A 16,203-nucleotide genomic window follows, 5' to 3' on the forward strand; every position below is an offset into this window, starting at 1 on the left:
TTTTATTGGGCATTTTAATGTTACAATAAAATATATAATAATTTTTTTTGCTATAATTAATGATGATATAATATGTTTTATTGTTGTATTAAATGCTGAAATCTCCAAAATGGGGAAGCTGTTGGATTTTTAGCATAAATTTTTTTGGAGATTTTAGCTTTTACTTTCCCATTTTAGAAAAATGGAAGCTGTTGGAGATGCTCTTAGAGAAACTCTAACAATTTCCCCATATTTTTGGTTTTTCAATTATGGGGAAGATTTTAGTTGTTTTACTTTAACAGATTCCCTAAAATTTTCTCCAAAATAGAGAATGTGATGCAAGAGAAAACTAAATTTCTCATATTTACAGCAAACTCTTACATTTTAAAAAGAATTTGGGGAATAATTATGATCCCTAATTATGAAATCTCTAAAATAAGAAATTTGTTAAAATTAGAGAGGAAAAATTGTTTAAACGAGAAAGTTGTTGAAGATGCCCGTACCGTAACGTGTTAACGGGTTCATTCGCGGTAGGGCTAGAGATAGAAACTAACCACAGTCCACCAACTTGTATATTCTTCCGAGAACCTACCGCTGGCCCGCTGCAGCATCCCGGCGTCACCACGTGTCAAGACTAAACAATACGTTAAAAAGCTTTCCGGACCGCTCGATCCGATTTTGTTTACCCAAAACGCGCACCGTAACACTCAACACCGTTAAAAGTACACCTGCGATCCAAAAAATAAAATAAAATAAATCACAGCAAAATATCATAACAACCCTACCTAAAACGCCAGCTCACATCATTCTTCTCTCTCTCCACGACGAGCATTAGGTTTAGGATCCCCAACTCCCCCAATTCTCTTCGGTTCCGGATTCCCGATCTCCACGGAATCTCAATTCCCTAAGCAATTCCGGTTCTTCAAATCTTCTCCCTTATATACAATTCTAGGGTTCCGCCAATCCTGATTTGTTTCGAATATAGTAGATGCTGTGATGGTGTGCTCGGAGAGATTGAGTGCCACGCTGCCGCCGCCGCAGGCTGTGGTTGCCAAGCAATTCGGGGTCACGAAGCCGATTTCGATGGCCGGGCCCACAGAGGCCGATACTCAGAGGACTCTTGAGTTGGAGAAGGTTTGTAGCTGTTGGATTGAATTTTGATTTGAAAGATTGATTGATACAATTTTAGATTTGTATTGTGTTTTCTGACAATTAGGGTTTTATTTTTGAAGATGTTGGTTGAAGCTGGGTCTGTATGAAAGTAAAGAGGAAGCTGCCAAGAGAGAGGAGGTTCTTCGACGAATCGGGCAGGTGAACTCTATTGATTAAGCTGCTTATCTGTGCTATTGTTAGTTGTTAGTTGTAGTTCTTATAAATCATTTGTTGTCGAAGTGATACTTGTTTACTGCTGTATGCTTATCATTTGAAGTTCTAGTAGCAGCCATTGTTAGTAATGCAATTATGATTCTCCCTAGTTTGCATAGACTCAAGTAGTGGATGCTATTAATTTTGCGGTCAACTTGCATCTCGGTTAATATTTTCAGTTTTTAACTTGATTTTGTGGATTAGGTGAGCTCTTGCATCTTGGTTAATTTGGTTTTTCGATTTTGACTTTATTTTGTGGGTTAGGGGCAGCTCATGATATGCCTAATGTAGTCTTACAATCAAGAAGGATGTGTAATTACCCTTGTTTTAAGTATCTGTTTTGCATTTTATGCTGTTTTTGAGAAGTATGGTTTAGACTAAAACTTTGACTATCTAATTGGTGGGGGATACACGGATCTATCTTCTGATTGTAGATTGTTAATGACTGGGTGAAGCACCTTACTCAGTTGAGAGGATACACGGATCAAATGGTTGAGGATGCTAATGCTCTTATTTTTACATTTGGTTCCTATAGGCTTGGGGTAAGTTTGCTTTTCTTGATTGCTGTATGGTTCTCTTAAATCTATGCACATACTTACAGTTGTTTTTTTTTTTGGCAGGTACACGGTCCTGGGGCCGACATAGACACATTGTGTGTTGGGCCATGTTATGTTAACCGTGAGGTAAGTACCGAATGCAGGCAGTATCTTTTATAGTTATAATCTTGCAATTATTCAGTATATATCTCTGTTTAATACTCTGGTTATCTTCAGGAAGACTTCTTCTTTGTATTGCACAACATCCTGGCTGAAATGGAAGAAGTGACTGAACTGCAACCAGTTCCAGATGCTCATGTTCCTGTAATGAAGTTTAAGTTCGATGGAATATCAATCGACCTCCTTTATGCAAGTGTTTCTATGTTAGTTGTACCAGAAGTAAGTGCCGAGCTTTTCCCTTTGACTGTAACTATAAATTAAGATTAAAATACTAGTAAATAGTATAACATAGACCTGTAAATGGACCGGATCTGAAGCGGATCTACCTAGATCCGGATCCGGATCCGTAATAGAAATTTTGGATCCAGATCCGACCCGTTACCCGCCGGATCTTTGATAGCTAGATCCAAATCCGGATCCGGCGGGTTTACAGATACCCGACCCGTTAATCCGATCCATTTATGATTATAAATATTTTCAAATTTTAAATAATAATTTCTCAATTTTATCATAAATTTTCCTAAAACACTAATGAAATATTATAACAAAATAAATGTTTACATCAAAAGTTGAATTACATGGCCAAAATACTTCTTAACAATAAACTAATATATTCAAAATACTAACCCTCCAATGTATTTAGCAAAGAGCATAAAAAAAACATAGGCATCGTAACCTTCAACTTCATCAAATGATCATACTTTAGACGCAATTTAGACGTTTAGGTTATCCAAATAATTATTATATTATTTAATATTTATCAATAATATTATATTTATAAAAATATTATTTAATTATTTTTAAACGGATCCGGGTCCTTAACGGATCGGATCAACCTTGATCCGTATCTAATCCGTTTAATAAACGGGTAAACGGATCCGGGTCCTTAACGGATCAACGGGTCTAATTTTCGATCCAAACCCGTTTAAAAACCACGGATCCGGAGCGGGTCCGGATTAAGATCCAGTCCATTTACAGGTCTAGTATAACATGCATAATTGGTTTGCGGATTGGGCTGGGGACCTCATTGCTGTCCAGTCTGGAATTATCTCTCTCCAAATGACCAGGGTTTGCTAAATGGTAGACTAAAGTAAAAATGAAATGAGGGAAGAAGGAAAAACCAAAGGAGGAAGAATTAAATAAAAAGGAAAAAAGAGAGAGGAAGGGTTCAAATCTTATATCTGCAGAAGTACAACAAGGTACATATATATACATATGGAGATATGGGCGAGGATAAAATTAGTCTTTGTCCCAGCTGTAAGAGTTAATTTTTAATGATAAATTTCTATTCATTAATCTCTTTGCCTTCATCTCATCTCTTATTTATGCTTTAGAAGCTAGTCGCTATTGTTTATGAGCTTGGTCAATCAGTTTGAACTGCCTCCTGTTTCGTGATCACATCAAAATGTGCTTCTACATTACAAGTTTGCTGCATATTCTGTTTTGCAAGTTGTCACTTGCTTGAGGAGGGTTGTTGATTTGCATGTTTTTATGCAGCTGTGTCCTGTTGCTTTCGTTCTATGTTTGTATATATCCATCATTTTGCTTAATTGCTTTGGGTGATAAACAGGACCTGGACATTTCTGATGTATCTCTGTTGTGCAACATCGATGAACCTACTGTTCGAAGTCTTAATGGCTGCAGGGTTGCTGATCAAATACTTAAGCTTGTTCCAAATGTTGAGGTAGACTGACTCCTCTGCATGTGTAGTTTTCCTTCAATTGCCTGCTGTATTTTTCTTTGTTAAATGATATGTATTTGTTGTAGCATTTCTGTACAACACTTCGTTGCTTGAAGTTTTGGGCGAAAAGGCGTGGTGTCTATTCCAATGTGAGTACCTTGTCACTTCAGTGATTGCTTGGCTTATTTTAGTTTTTCACATTTAGGCTGAGTTTTAATATATTTGGAACTGTTTTATGATTAGGTTACTGGATTTCTTGGTGGTGTGAACTGGGCTCTTCTCGTTGCCCGGGTGTGTCAACTTTATCCTAATGCAGTTCCCAGCATGCTGGTTTCTCGATTTTTTAGAGTCTACACACAGTGGCGATGGCCAAATCCTGTCATGTTATGTGCCATTGAAGAGGATGAACTTGGTTTAATTGTTTGGGACCCACGCAAGAATCCTCGTGACCGGACTCATCATATGCCAATTATAACTCCTGCATACCCTTGTATGAACTCTAGTTACAATGTTTCTAAAAGTACCCTCCGTGTCATGATGGAGCAGTTTCAGCATGGGAACAGGAAATGTGAGGTGTGTACTTGTTCTGTCTTCCCCTCTTGTCACATTTGTGAGTGTAATTTTTTTGTAATCGACTAATGGTTACTTCTTTTTTTTTTTTTTTTTTTTGTTGTTGTTGCTAAAAGCAGGAAATAGAACTGAATAAAGCTAGGTGGTCTGCTCTATTCAAACCGTATTTGTTCTTTGAAAGCTACAAGAACTATCTCCAGGTCGACATTGTTGCAGTTGATGTTGATGATCTGCGTGCCTGGAAAGGCTGGGTGGAATCTCGGTTGAGGCAATTGACTCTAATGGTAATAAGAACATATTAGTTTGCTTTTCTTATTGCTGGTATAAGAATTCTATAGTAGGAATTTGAGAAGCTCTGGTGTCTGTTTACATTTGCAGATTGAGCGGGATACCATGGAGATGTTACAATGCCACCCATATCCTCATGAGTATGTTGATACGACCAAACAGTGTGCACATAGTGCTTTCTTTATCGGTCTGCAGAGGAAGCAGGGTGAAAAGGTTGAGGGTGAGCAGTTCAATATAGGAGGGACTGTTCATGAGTTCAGGCAGTCCATTGAGATGTACAATTTTTGGAAGCCTGGGATGAAAATTTATGTTTCACACGTTCGTAGAAAGCACCTACCCTCCTACTTGTTTCCTGATGGTTGTAAACAGCCTAGACCAACTAGAGTGGTGGCCCAGCAGCATGATAATGATGTTAATCCAACTGGCCCTGGTGAGAGACACCTGAAGAGGAAGAACGATCTTGGTGGGGGTTCACCACCAAAACGACTATCTATTAGCCCTCAGAGACAGGATTCAGTATCTCCTGAAATTATTACGCACAATGCGGGAAGTGCATCTCCATACTCCAGCAGTAATAGTGCTTTATGCGAGGCAGATGGCGAAAATGGCCACCTTTTACCTAATGGATTGCAAGATGGATTAGAGGTTTTGGATTTAAGTTCCTTTACTTTGACTGCTTTTTATTGTTGTTCATTATTTTACTTATCTTTGCCATTCAGATTTTTTCAGTCTTTAACTCTACGTATATGACCAAATGTGCCAATGCATACAAGTGGCAACATCTGAGGTATCTATAAACAAGAATGCAAGTCCTGACTGGATCTGTGTTTGAGTCCTCACTTGTGCTGCATGCATTTAAACGTTGGACATTTGGGGATACAGTCCACTTTTTTTGACATCATTATACTCTGCGGTGACCATTCTACCTAATTTTTTTTTCCTGCCTTTTATTTTGAAGTTAAATGCTGCATTTGGGATGGTACTCCATCCTAGCGAGTAAGATCAGAAGGTGTGCAGAAAGCAGTGATGAGGCATGTATTCTGTAACTTTTACATATACTTTTTTTAGTACTTTTAATGTATTGATTATTTTTATGCTTCTCCTTTTGGTGCGTTATAGCAGGTTGGTGGCCTGAGCAACTCTGTCTTGTGTTGATCTGGCTATGAAATTTGGGGGACTTAATTGGGAAAGGAAGAAAGCCAGCAGCTCGGGTAAGTGTTATTTGTATTGCTGGCTTTCATCTCATTCTTTTTCAGGCATGCTCGTCTATCTGACCTTGCACATTTAAATCAAGCACTTCAAACTGAGGACGATGGCTCAAGTATAATTTCTTAACGGCTTTGGAATGATTTTGATATGGTTAAGTTTCGAGCTCTGGGTACTCTCTAAACTACTGATTCTGGTGGGTTTTGACCAGATCCATGAGAAAAGAAGAAAAGAGAAGGAAAAAAAAAAAATAACCCCCGTGTCTTCCTTTCTGAAGTGGAGTGTGTGCCTCTGTAATGTTCTTGTTGTAGTAGGCTGGTTAGGTTTTGTTTAGGGTGAGTGCGGGTATTGCTGAGGGTGTATATATCCTCGATGACTTCTTTGTACATTATATGCTTTGTAATGGTAAAATATTGAATATCTTGGGTCTTCTCGTTCATCTCTTCCATTACTTCATTTACTTGGTCCTTTGCACAGCATTAGTAGTTGATCCAGTTGAGCTCATTGCTTTACAAATCTAATTATCCCGAGCGTATCACTGTTACATTATAAATTAACAAAAGCTTATCATTATGTTTCATTGATTTCTGGATTTCTTTTCGGTGGCAAAACAAGTTTCAGTGGTGTTGCATGTGGTGACGAGATCCCCGGGGACACTGGACAACCCACCTGTAGGTGCAAGTGGGTTTGCTCGTTTAGTTCCGTCAACTGCCAAACTCCTTTATGACGATCAGATGCTTCAAACCGAATTGTTGGCAACTGTGTTACACTGGTTTTTTCCAGCCTTGATTAGTACCTGTATGAGAGGTGTAGCATGTTGAGCATGAAGTTCTGGTGCCCGTGAAATAATAACCTTTGGCAAATGTGAATTGTAGAGAGCTGCGTAGAATTACTCTGGAACTAAAGGAGGTCAAATTCTTCATGTCATTCAGGGTGATGAGAGAATGATTCGGTACCATCCAAGGACGAGAAATCTCATCCCACTAGATTAGCCAAACCAACTCCCAAAACAAGCACAACGATAGGGAGTGCCATTTTCCATGGGATAATTTGGTGTCTCTAACATTTATTTATTTCTATCTCTTCATTAATGTGTTTTTACGAGCAGATCATTGTGTATGATTTCCCTCCATAAAGAATAAATTGCTGAACAAGTAATGCTTATTAATTTACTTATTTGAAAAGGACTCGTTGCTTTTTACCCCAATTGGACCATGTACAAAATTCTCGATCTAATCCTCTCATGTAAAACTAGGGAGGTAGAGTTTGGGTAAAACCCACAGAAAAAGAAAAAAAAAGAAAAAGAAAGAAAGAAATGTGTGAAATTCCAAAAATGGGAGTCTCTCCAACCAAACCGTTACTTAAAAGTTGCTCAAACTCCCACTTGTAATTCCCAACCAAACAAACCTCGCATTTCATTCTCCACGAAACAACAGCTCCCAACCAAAACCAAACATCATCATCATCAGATCATCATGGGGAAGAAGGCTGTCATGATCGTCTGCGGCGCCGCCGTGGTGACAGTGGCGGCGGCTGTGCTGGTCCGTCAGCGCATGCGGTGCTGCGGCGAGTGGTCCAAAGCCACGGCCATCGTCAAGGAGCTGGAGGAGAAGTGTGGGACCCCCATTGCCAAACTGAGACAGGTCGCCGACGCCATGACCGTCGAGATGCACGCCGGTCTCGCCTCCGAGGGCGGCAGCAAGCTCAAGATGATCATCAGTTACGTCGATAATCTCCCCACCGGGTAATGTATACATTTGCATTCTCCAAACAGACCTTTGATATTTACAACGTGAATATGTACCCGATCGAAATGGTGTTGATCTCCGGTGTGGGAGTCTGTTTTTGTTTGAGATATGTGATCTGTTTGGATTGAGAGATTAGTTCTTGATCTAATTGATTGTGAGTTATTGCTGTGTTTGACGGTGTTTGTTTATATGATGTTTTGTTCTTTGTTATTAGATGGGTTGTGTTCTTATACAATTGCCAAAAGGGTGTCGGAAAATGTGTGGATTTATTAGTTTTCTCATGTTGATCTTTCCGGGAGTAGTGTTGATGAGAGAAATCTTGTTATATAAAATGTTTCGGTGGGATGTGTTGGCAAATCCCATTTTCCATTGTGTATTGAGAATTGACAGATATATGTCATTTGTTGAACTTTTCTGCAGTCAAATTGGGATTTACGCTAAATGCTGTACTTTTTAGCTTTGTTTTACTCTGGCTTTGGTTAATGACTATGATTGAGCTATGCTGAAGCTGAATATCTGTCTTCTCTTGTGCATATATTAGGAATGAGAAAGGGTTGTTTTATGCACTGGACCTTGGAGGAACAAACTTCCGTGTGCTGCGGGTTCAATTGGGGGGAAAGGGTCGTGGACTTGTTAATCAAGAATTCACAGAGGTGTCGATTCCAGAAGGTCTTATGGTTGGGACTACAGAAGTAAGTTGTTAATCATTAACAATACCATTATAATATAGGGGTTACGGAAGGAAGTCTAAAACCTGATTGTGATTTCAGACATTGTTTGACTTCATTGCCACGGAACTTGCTAAATTTGTTGGTAAAGAAGGTCCAGAATATCAACTCCCTCCTGGCAGGCAGAGAGAACTTGGTTTTACCTTCTCATTCCCTGTGCAGCAAACGTCAATCAATTCTGGGACTCTAATTAAGTGGACGAAAGGCTTCTCTATAGATGATACAGTTCAGTCCTCTTTACTTTGGCTCCTTTTATATTCTTTAATATCTGTTTTCCCTTAGTTTACTATTCTCCTTCATTAAAACAAGCAATAGAAAAGAAGTGAATGCATATGGGTCATACCAAGTTGATATGATTGTGCCAAATCCATTTCTATTGTAATCAATTGTCATATGTGACTGAAGAATCATTTTATTCTGACTAGAGAATTGATATTTGACTGATCAAGGATGCATTGTAAGTAGCTATTAAGTCCATCCTTGTGATCAAACACAGACATAGTGAACTTAATTTCTTGGGCCTAAACCAAAATCTCATATGTGCTCATTTTTAGTTTGTCATAAATTTTCTGGTCATATAGTAGCTTGGGTTATATCTGGTTCATCAGAAATGGAATCTTGTTTGAATGACAAAGTGTGCTGGCCAGATTCTGTTCAATTACACTGTGGAGCCTCATAACTCTAGTGATAGAGCATGAATCACAGTGGGAGTTCAACTTTTTTCTTCCCTTCCTAGTTCTTACATCTTCTCTGTATGCTGAAGGAAAAAATTTGTACAGATGTTTGATACTCCTTTTATTTTTGGTAGATAATGTTTAATACTCCTAGTTATGCAATTAGATCAGTTTCATAGTTTAAAATCCACCACTTTTGTACTTCAATAGTAAATGGAAGACTAAAGAGAAATCATTCTTCAAATCCGTTTTCATGTATTGTATTCAGAAATTGCTTCATAAGAGCAGTTTGATCCAATAGTTGCTTTTAGCATATTTGATATAATATTCATGTGTGTGAATATTTTTTTTCCCTCTTAAAATTTTAATGGGATACCATTTCTTTTTGTTGCATATTATTAGGCATATGAGACGTATACTAGTGTGTTTTGGTCTGGCATGTCAAAAGTTCCTTTGGTATTTCTTTTCGGTCAGAGATCCATCGCCTACAAAATATCTTTTGATCTCATGTCACCCTGATAAGCGACATTCACTTTTGTGCTGAAAGTCGTTGGACAGAGTTAAGTGAGCCTGTACGGTAATTTAATTTGGTGAATTCCTGTAATATACTGGCCACATCATCCTCAAATACCAAAATTGTGAAGTACTCGTTTTTTCTGACAATCTCAGTTAACGGAGCTTTTCACCATGTTCATCATTTATCTCAGCCTTAACTGACTTTAACTGCTTGATGATTAGGTTGGCCGGGATGTTGTGGCTGAATTGAGTAAAGCCATTGAAAAACAAGGCCTTGATATGCGTGTGTCCGCTCTGGTAAGCTCTATTTGATGATCTTAGGGCACTTAAAAAATGGAAATTAAGGACCCTTCATGTTGATCCTTTCAATAGTTTCCTGTCTTTGGAAATTTTTTTTTTATTTTTATTTTTTATTTTTTGAACTTTATCAAAGTGGGGTGTTCATGGATACTTTATTCCACCAGGTTAATGACACAGTTGGAACATTGGCCGGAGGTATATACAACAATAACGATGTTGTAGCAGCTGTGATTTTAGGTACTGGGACAAATGCAGCATATGTGGAACGTGCACAGGCCATACCAAAATGGCATGGTCTTCTACCTAAATCTGGAGACATGGTTAGCAGTTCCTTCAAGCCCTTTGACCAATCTCAGTCTCATCTTTCTGTAGTTCTATGTATAGTTTCTTAATATCTTTCTATTTTAGCATTATGGTAGTACAGTTATATTAGTAATATGCAAGTTAGCTTTGTAAAGTAAATAGTGTATCATTATTGTCTATGAACTTTAGGTTATCAACATGGAGTGGGGCAACTTCAGGTCCGCACATCTTCCATTAACAGATTATGATCATTCATTAGACACTGAAAGTTTAAATCCGGGTGATCAGGTGATTGTACTTCTTATACTTTTGGAGTTCGCTTTAGCATCTACCATCCGATAAAACTTGACAATGCATGTATATTAATATCTTGAGTCAGATTTTTGAGAAGATAATTTCGGGAATGTATTTGGGAGAAATTGTTCGCCGCGCTCTTTATAGGATTGCTGAAGAGGCTTCTATCTTTGGTGATATTGTTCCACCAAAATTAAAAGTTCCATTCATTTTGAGGTTATCTCTTGAGCCTACTATGTACTATTTTTTTTTAATATGTTGCTGTTTTCTGGGTATTGTTTTCTCTTCAGATTTAACTGCCTTTATATTGTTTAGATTATCTGCATTTGGGCTATGATTTTGTGGAGTACTTAATTTGTGAGATGCGAATAACACAGGACACCTGACATGTCCGCAATGCATCATGACACTTCCTACGATCTTAAAGTTGTACGAGACATATTGAAGAATGTATTGGAGGTATATTTAACTTTAAGGTTGTCGAGAGTTACAATTGGTGTCAAACCTTATCAAATTGATTTCACATAACCCAGAGTTAATACTTTGCATCATTTGTATGTCTTAACTATTAAATGTGTAATTATTGAGGTTGTCAAGAGTTTCAAAACATTATTTAATTTATTTCACAAAACTATGATTAATACTTGCATCATTTGTATGTCTAAATGACTAAATGTGTAACAACCGGTGAACATATATTGGAAGTATATCTATTTTTTGAGATTGTCAGGAGTTCCAATTGGTGTTAGACCTTATTAAATTGACTTCACCATGATTGAGTGCTTGCATCTTATGATTATTAAATATGTAATCTTTAGTGAAGTTATAGCAATATTGTATTTGGTGTACTGATAGGTTGAATTTTGCTGCTGATGTTCTTTTATCTCTGCATGGGTGACTTGTGTAAATGTTGTCGGCCAAACTGCTTTGTTAAGTCCGTTTAGATTTAAGTTTTTGAATCTTTTATTCTATTTCAGATATCAAATACTTCTCTGAAAGTGAGAAAACTTATTGTTGAGCTCTGCAATACTGTTGCCACACGTGGGGCTCGCCTTGCTGCTGCTGGAATCTTGGGGGTTCTGAAAAAGCTGGGAAGAGATGTGTTCAGGGATGGGGAAAAACAGAAGAAGACAGTAATAGCTTTGGATGGTGGATTGTTTGAACACTACACTGAATATAGTAAGTGCATGGAGAATACCCTAAGAGAATTGCTTGGAGAGGAAGTCGGTGCGTCTATTGTTATTGAGCACTCTAATGATGGTTCTGGAATTGGAGCTGCCCTTATTGCTGCTTCTCACTCACAATACCTTCAAGATGATGAGTCCTGATTCTCAGGAAACTAGAGCGTTTTACTAAAGAAAAATTAAAAAAAATTTGCACTTCTACTTTTTTTTTTTTTTTTTTTTTTCCTGTTCCAACTAGAACCTCCCATTTTTGCATCTTATTCCCGCACCTTTTCTGCTCTGCCCACTTTCACCTTAGAAATGTGGTGTTTTTGGTGAGTTTTAGTTTGTGGCTTTGCAGAAAGTAAAAGAGTTTAGTTGATTGTATAAAGGCAGGACCTGTAAGCGGCCAATGCTGTACTGCTTCGGCCTGCTAATTCCATTTTTCCCTTATGTAATTCCATATTGATATGTCCAAAATAATACAAGTGTTGAGATGCTTCCTTTCTTCGGAATACTACATCCTTGTGATCAAAGCTATATAAGGATACAAATTCTCCTTTAGCTAAATCCATACAAGCTCCAGCTGCAAAACGTTACCAGATGTGTCCTTAAATTTACATCCTTAAAATAGAATAATCAACAATAACCATTGGAGAGCAAACTCTGCCAATGCAAAGCATTTATGATATTGTCGCATTCCTTGAGTTTTGAACTCTGTTCTAATATATATGAAAGAAACAAAGTTGGAAATCTGTTAATTCAATCACTGCTTTTGAGTTATATTTGTCTCAAAATTCAATCAAATTCCCAAAATTCAGTTCTCAAATAAATCAACCTCATTCCAGCTGTGTACTTCACAATGTCTAACTCAAACTCTTTCTGGTTGCAGGGTCTGCTTCTTTCAACTTTTCAAGTGATCAAACCATTGTAGTGCAAAGATTGCATCCGAAGCTTCCTCAAAATGGGTCAAGTCCATGGTAGAATTTTCATTATTATAACAACGTTTCTTCCCATCTTTCGTTATAATAAAACTCCCAAGCGTAACCGACTTTATGTAATGCCGCCAACATTTGATGCGAGTTCTTTGACAGCAGCGGGACATTCCTCCTCCTTCCATTAACCATTCTTGTATGAGCTGAAAAATTGCAAAAAGAATCATCATATATAGAAGAACTCAATTCTGCTCAATTCTGCACTATATACTGAAAGATATTGTCCTCTATAAATTGCATACATATATTATTACTAATAGACGTATAAGAAAAGTTACCTTCATAGAGTAGTCATAGTCAGGTGATAACTCGACCCGTATTTGCATTGGTTGACAACTCCATAGTATGCCGTCAATAAAAGCCGCATGATATGCAGCATTAGGTGGAACACTTACCAGAGCCAGTTCCTTGACTTTTGGCCATGGAGGAATTTTTCTCTTTTTGTTCATGCTTGAAATAATTTTCTGCAAAGATACATAGTGAGGTGAGGAATAAACCATATTAATTTTGGACGCACACGCACTTGATTAAAAGAGAAAAGCTAGTCTATTGCAGACTTACTACAAATACAATTTGAGGAAAACGTAGTTGTAACACTGACGATTCTGCTACATGTGGTGGAAATTTGCCAAGATATTTTCGCAAGTTGAGAAACCATTCAGTGTCCATCTCTGAGTCAGTCAGAGAGATAATATGTTCCTCTAGCCTGGCAGATTTGATCGAAATCGAGCGTGGAACTTGGTAAGTGTGGTATTCGTAAGAAACAAGATTTGGAGCAACTATCTTTAATTTCTTCTAATGGAGGAGAGCTGTTTTTGCAACTATCTTTAATTTCGTGAGTGAACGACTTGAAAGTTTGATCTCATCATCAGGTGCCCATCCAAATTTGTAGGCAACCAAGACCAAGTCTTCGAGGAAAGGAAACGTCCAAACAACGACATCGACGTATTGGTTGGTAATCGTAGAGCCTTCAAGACTTACGTCCAACTTCTTTAGATTTCTGCAACATACTTCTTCAAGGTTCAATGGCTTTTCCCATGCACTCTCCTGATAAAGAAGAGATTCAAGATTGGGTGCTTGAATGTTGAAGGTTTGAGGTACACGCGCATCATTATGTATCTGCTCGACTACAACAATATTCTTGAGATTTGGAACATCACAAAGTTCAACATGTAGTATGTTTTCACAGTGTGTCAAATATAAACTCTCCAGCAAAGGGCATCTAGAAAAGAGCTCCCCTGCTAACCCATTCAAATTGACGTACCATAAGCTGAGGGATTCCAGGCGACAGAAGATTGTATCCTTTTGGATTAAGGCTGGGTCCAAAATACAATCTTTTAAGCTCAGTACAACCAGGGACCCAACATCAAAACTAGCCGGAGGAAAGTTGTAATTCATATAGTTATGTGGCATATAGAGCTTTAACTCTGTCACGTAATATTGTGTGACCATCTTCATCCAGCCGTCAACATCAGAGTGTGTCATCTTCTCGGCGACTGGTTCTCCGAGTGAGAAGTGAACGATTCTTTTCTGACCTTCATGTTCGAGGAGACTACTGCTTCTAAACGAATCTTCCATTGAGGTCGAGTCCTCTAAATTAATACGAGTAACTGGTAATGAGTTCCACCCAGAGTTCCATAGGCCCTGCCAGTGCCTGGACGAGAAGCTCATACGGATTGCATCTTTAGTTGACGAGGCAAAGAGGATTTTCCTTGAGCGGCTCCGGCAACTCGGATATTAGATCCATGTGTACGTATATGATCTTATTGATGAATGAGCCGGGGATCGACTGCCTTCAATTTGAAAGACTTTGATAATCTCTGTTCTCTGGAGTCCTAGCTAAAACCCTAAACCTAGCACTCTCTATTTAGAATTTTATATGGCTTTATTACTTGTTGCTTGAGGAATCTTTATTGTGACCATTATTATTCGGGTTTTCGAAGTTGCCTCGTTTTTCCTTTGATCTGAAGACTTGCCTTCTATTGATTGTATTTGTCCTAATGAAACTTGGCATTAAACTTCTCTCTTCTAACAAAGCACAAGCATCAAATGTGATAAAACCCTAAATATGGTGTCAGCAGCCTGTGACATCAACCGTACAAAAAGGCCTCAATCACTGCTCTCAAGGCATCCTGCACATTTTTCTCACTTGCTGGCTATTTTGGCTTTGATCTTGGCACACTTGCATCACTTTGGGCAGGGCCAAGACTGTATGACTTTGACCAAATTGACTATTGTCTAACAAATTAATCAAATTTGTTAGCAAAAGGTTTTGTATCTTTTGCAAATTAATCAAATTCAGTTAGATGTTTCCATGCTTCATTTTATGGCTCTTAGACTGCCTGATATATTATCTGTGGTAACAGTCATTCCTCCTGAACTACCTAGCAAGTTGTGAATTTGAGCTTGCTATAAGTTTTAAAATCTCTTAATTTCCTGGTGGTTCTACGGTTCAACAGGAGATATTACACAGCGTTTGTGTACAGCAGCAGAGATAAAATTCTACTTTGAAAGTCTATTTGAAAAATCTGAGAGCGAAAATTACTTGAAGCCTAACAAAAATTCTAATTTCACCTCATGGATTTCGGGGTGTGAGCCTGGGTTGACTTGTAGCAGCGGCCAGGACCAGCATGTTGATGACCTTTAGAATTCAGAAAGCATTCTTGCAAGAACTCACAACTGCCAGCCTTTCTGTGATGGATTTTTCTGTCCACAAGGTGTTACTAGCATGATACGTAAGTAGCTGAAGTTCTCAGTGCTTTTTTTTTCTTTCTATTTTTTATATTAAGAACTGTAATTAGCTTCTATAGGAATGGAAAAAATACTGATGTTTTGATGATTACCATCCCTCCTTCTCTAAAATTTAACTGTGTTTCCTTGATGTCCTGTTCTTGAAGCTTGTCCATCGGGTTCTTACTGATTTATTGTCCCTTGGCAACACTGGACAAAACTGCTAGTGTTTGTGAACCGTAAGTTCAAATTCTATACTATTCATTAGTTTGTGTGGCATTGCAGATACAAATACCAACTACCTCCAGGGAAATTAACCAAACCTTACTTGTGGAGGAGAAAACAGATGGGCTGATGTTGGTAATACTGTAATAGTAGTGATATATTCTGTCCAGTTGGATCATACTGTCCAACAGCTGTTAAAAAAAATCGTTGCAGTAGACGGTAAGATGTTTAATCAATCCCTACCTTTTTTATCAAACTCAGCTTGATGTTTAGTTAGTTGTTTCCTTTTGTATTTCTGATTTGACAGAAAAGTTTGACCTAGGATGAGATTTGTATTTTTTTTTATGGAGTAAATGCTTGTGACACCCTATAGTTTATACCTAAAATCAGTTTTGTCCCTCACTTTTTTTTTAAACTGGTATACCCCTATACTTTGAATTCTTGACTGATTTGCCCTTGTCGTCAATTGACCGTTAAAGAAGACTGTTAAGTTGCTGAGATGACCGGCTTCAGCTCCTCCATCGTCTCCGGCCTCTCACTCTCTCTCCCACTTCTTCTCCCTCATCTCCCCACTTCCCCACCGCCCAAACAAAATGGAGGAGAAGAAGACCCCCCATCTCTTCTTTTTCACTCTCCTCCTCTCCCTCTCCTCCGCCGCCCTTGACCACCACACCCTCCTCCTCTCCCCCCTCCCTCCGCCCCCTCCTCTCTCCCAACCCGAA

General features: G+C 38.3%; 2 protein-coding genes and 1 pseudogene across 3 annotated transcripts; 2 read left to right on the top strand and 1 right to left on the bottom strand.

The window, feature by feature from the left end:
* Nucleotides 1-787: 787 nt before the first annotated feature.
* On the top strand, nucleotides 788-6,383 carry LOC101302376 (annotated as a pseudogene). The gene is made up of 12 exons (XR_184892.1): nucleotides 788-1,113; nucleotides 1,212-1,290; nucleotides 1,779-1,886; nucleotides 1,965-2,027; nucleotides 2,118-2,279; nucleotides 3,631-3,744; nucleotides 3,828-3,890; nucleotides 3,985-4,314; nucleotides 4,431-4,595; nucleotides 4,690-5,244; nucleotides 5,558-5,630; nucleotides 5,722-6,383. The product of XR_184892.1 is annotated as a poly(A) polymerase-like (transcript).
* Nucleotides 6,384-7,280: 897 nt separating this feature from the next.
* On the top strand, nucleotides 7,281-11,989 carry LOC101302670 (hexokinase-1-like). Its single transcript, XM_004302804.1, has 9 exons — nucleotides 7,281-7,549; nucleotides 8,095-8,245; nucleotides 8,324-8,506; nucleotides 9,694-9,768; nucleotides 9,936-10,091; nucleotides 10,264-10,362; nucleotides 10,454-10,584; nucleotides 10,746-10,827; nucleotides 11,346-11,989. Exons 1-9 carry the CDS (start codon nucleotides 7,281-7,283, stop codon nucleotides 11,694-11,696), a joined length of 1,497 nt encoding a protein of 498 aa, XP_004302852.1. The 3' UTR covers nucleotides 11,697-11,989.
* A 1,332-nt stretch (nucleotides 11,990-13,321) lies between these two features.
* LOC101307613 (F-box/LRR-repeat protein At3g03360-like) lies at nucleotides 13,322-14,197 on the bottom strand. The gene has a single exon (XM_004305210.1). The coding sequence runs from the start codon at nucleotides 14,195-14,197 to the stop codon at nucleotides 13,322-13,324; it is 876 nt and encodes a 291-aa protein (XP_004305258.1).
* Nucleotides 14,198-16,203: the final 2,006 nt, after the last annotated feature.

Source organism: Fragaria vesca, linkage group LG6, assembly GCF_000184155.1.
Source record: "Fragaria vesca subsp. vesca linkage group LG6, FraVesHawaii_1.0, whole genome shotgun sequence".
NCBI classification, from domain to species: Eukaryota; Viridiplantae; Streptophyta; class Magnoliopsida; order Rosales; family Rosaceae; genus Fragaria; species Fragaria vesca.

What these genes read in the sequence shown, in the direction of transcription:
- LOC101307613 (XM_004305210.1), bottom strand. Translation starts at nt 14,197, where the DNA reads ATGAGCTTCTCGTCCAGGCACTGGCAGGGCCTATGGAACTCTGGGTGG.
- LOC101302670 (XM_004302804.1), top strand. Translation starts at nt 7,281, where the DNA reads ATGGGGAAGAAGGCTGTCATGATCGTCTGCGGCGCCGCCGTGGTGACA. An exon ending in GTCGATAATCTCCCCACCGG is followed by an intron (nt 7,550 to 8,094) that starts GTAATGTATACA and finishes TGCATATATTAG; the next exon opens with GAATGAGAAAGGGTTGTTTT. An exon ending in GCTTCTCTATAGATGATACA is followed by an intron (nt 8,507 to 9,693) that starts GTTCAGTCCTCT and finishes CTTGATGATTAG; the next exon opens with GTTGGCCGGGATGTTGTGGC.